Source organism: Neopelma chrysocephalum, unplaced genomic scaffold (assembly GCF_003984885.1).
Source record: "Neopelma chrysocephalum unplaced genomic scaffold, ASM398488v2 Primary Assembly neopelma1_93928, whole genome shotgun sequence".
NCBI lineage: Eukaryota > Metazoa > Chordata > Aves > Passeriformes > Pipridae > Neopelma > Neopelma chrysocephalum.
The window spans coordinates 3,028-5,250 of record NW_020922640.1 but is presented as its reverse complement, the minus strand read 5'-3'; the positions used below and the strand labels follow the sequence as shown (position 1 = coordinate 5,250).

The 2,223-nt window shown below is 53.2% G+C and overlaps 1 protein-coding gene across 1 annotated transcript; it reads left to right on the top strand.

The window, feature by feature from the left end:
• Positions 1-896: 896 nt before the first annotated feature.
• LOC113980378 (zinc finger protein 436-like) lies at positions 897-1,436 on the top strand (the record flags this gene model as incomplete). Its single annotated transcript, XM_027707594.1, has 1 exon — positions 897-1,436. A coding segment is annotated over one exon (540 nt), but the record flags the coding sequence as incomplete, so codon positions are not given.
• Between the last annotated feature and the right edge of the window lie 787 nt (positions 1,437-2,223).

Below are 2,223 nucleotides of genomic sequence, written 5' to 3'. Positions count from 1 at the left end.
AAGAAAAAATTGAGTTTTAAGGGACACTACATTAATACAGCTTTTCATTAATATATAACAATTCAATCAGGTGCTCATGAAATGACCATGCTCTCCTCATCCTACCAATTAAACATCTTATTTTTGGTTTAATCTTCATATTTTGGAGTATTTTTTCACTGAATCTCAACTTTTTGCAGTTTATTGGGGCGAAAGTCTTCTTGCTATTTCTGAGAGATTTTTTGCCTGAATCTCGTTGGTTTGGGTTTTTCTGGGCTGAATCTTGGTGTTTTGGAGGTTTTTATGGACACAGGATGCCCGATGAGTTCTAGAGATGGACTTGGGCAGGAAGAACCCCCAAGCCAACACACTCAGCCCTTGTTTTCTCCCCCCATCAGGATTTGTCCTTCCCAAAGCTTGGGCAGATGGAGGAAGAGGCTGCGAGGAAGAGGAAGATGCCTTGGGCCCCCCAGGCAGGTGAGGAGGAAGTCAGTGGCCCTTTGGGCGGGTGTTGTGCTGGCTCTGGCAGCCGAGCATGGCCCCCGGCTGCAGGACAACCCCGCTGCCGCCGCCGTCCTGCCGGGGCCGGAGTTGGGGGGATGTCCTTGGCCTTCCCTGTGGGCCGGAGGCAAATCCCCTCCCTGTCCTTCTTGCTTCCTGCCCCAGGCCCCGAGCTGAAAACGGAGAGCCCGGAGGACAAATCCTCCTGTGAGACCCTGGTGGGAGAGGCCGTTTTGAAGGGCTCCACGGTACAGGAAGGCAGCAGGGAGGAAAAGGGCCAGAGATCCCCCCACAGGAGGGGCTCCAAAGCCAGCCCAGGGTGCCCTGAGGAGGAAAGACCCAGCCTGTGGCAGGAAGGCGGCCAGAGCTTGAGGCAGAGCTGTGACCTGGTGGTCCCTGAGCAGCCTCCCAGCAGGCAGAAGCCCTTCAGGTGCTTGGAATGTGGGAAGAGCTTCAGGAGCATCTCCCACCTGACTCGACACCAGCACACCCACACTGGGGCACGTCCCTACATGTGTGGGCAATGTGGGAAGAGCTTCAGCCAGAGCTATCACCTCCGCATCCACCAGCAGACCCACACTGGGGAACGACCCTACACATGTATGGAATGTGGGAAGAGCTTCAGCCAGAGCTATCACCTCCGCATCCACCAGCACATCCACACTGGGGAATGTCCCTACACATGTAGGGAATGTGGGAAGAGCTTCAGTGACAGCTCCACCCTCCGCAAACACCACCGCATCCACACTGGGGAACGGCCCTACAAGTGCTTGGAATGTGGGAAGAGGTTTCAGACCAGCTCACATCTCCTCAGGCATGAGCGGACGCACACGGATGAGAGGCCCTTCCGCTGCACCGACTGCGGGAAGGGCTTCAACCTGAACTCCCATCTTGTTACCCACCGGCGCATCCACACCAGGGAGAGGCCCTACAAGTGTGGGGAGTGTGGGAAGAGCTTCACCCAGAGCGGTGCCTTGACCAGACACCAACGGACCCACCGGTAAAAGAAGCCCTACCAGTGTCCCGACTGCGGGAAGAGCTTCGGCCGCTGCTTCCACCCCGAATGAAGCCCCTGATGATGAGGCAACCCCTGGAGTCCAGTGACTGTCAGTCCATCCCTTTCAACCACAAAGAATCATAGAATCATAGAATAGGTAGGGTTGGAAGAGACCTCCAAGATCATCAAGTCCAACCCCTGATCCAACTCCAATTACTATATCATGGCACTAAGGGCCACGTCCAATCTCTTTTTAAAAACCTCCAGGGATGGTGAATCCACCACCTCTCTGGGTAGGCCGTTCCAATGCCTGATAACCCTCTCTGTAAAGAATTTCTTCCTAACATCTAACCTAAACCTCCCCTGGCAGAGCTTGAGCCCATGTCCCCTTTCCCAGGGGCAAGTTCTTCCAACAGAACCCTTCTTGGGGGTGTGTGTGGAGATTCCAGCCTTGGCTGGGGACCCCCCAAGGTCACTCCTGGAGGTTGAGAGCAGAGATCTCCCCACCAGCGTTGGTGTGGGGGAGTTCCATCCATCTCTAATTAAGAATTATTGCTTTTGTGCCAGCTTGAGTGGAATTGCTTCAAGACTTGCTTTAGTGTAGAGCACTGTCCTATCTTATCCTGTACTCCTGGTAGTTTTAGTGTTTCTCTTGTGCAGTAAATAATTCTGATGAAGATCTTTTGTCTGATCATTTGGAACCCTAAATAAATTCATTTCTATCAGTAGATCTGATTTGCCATCAT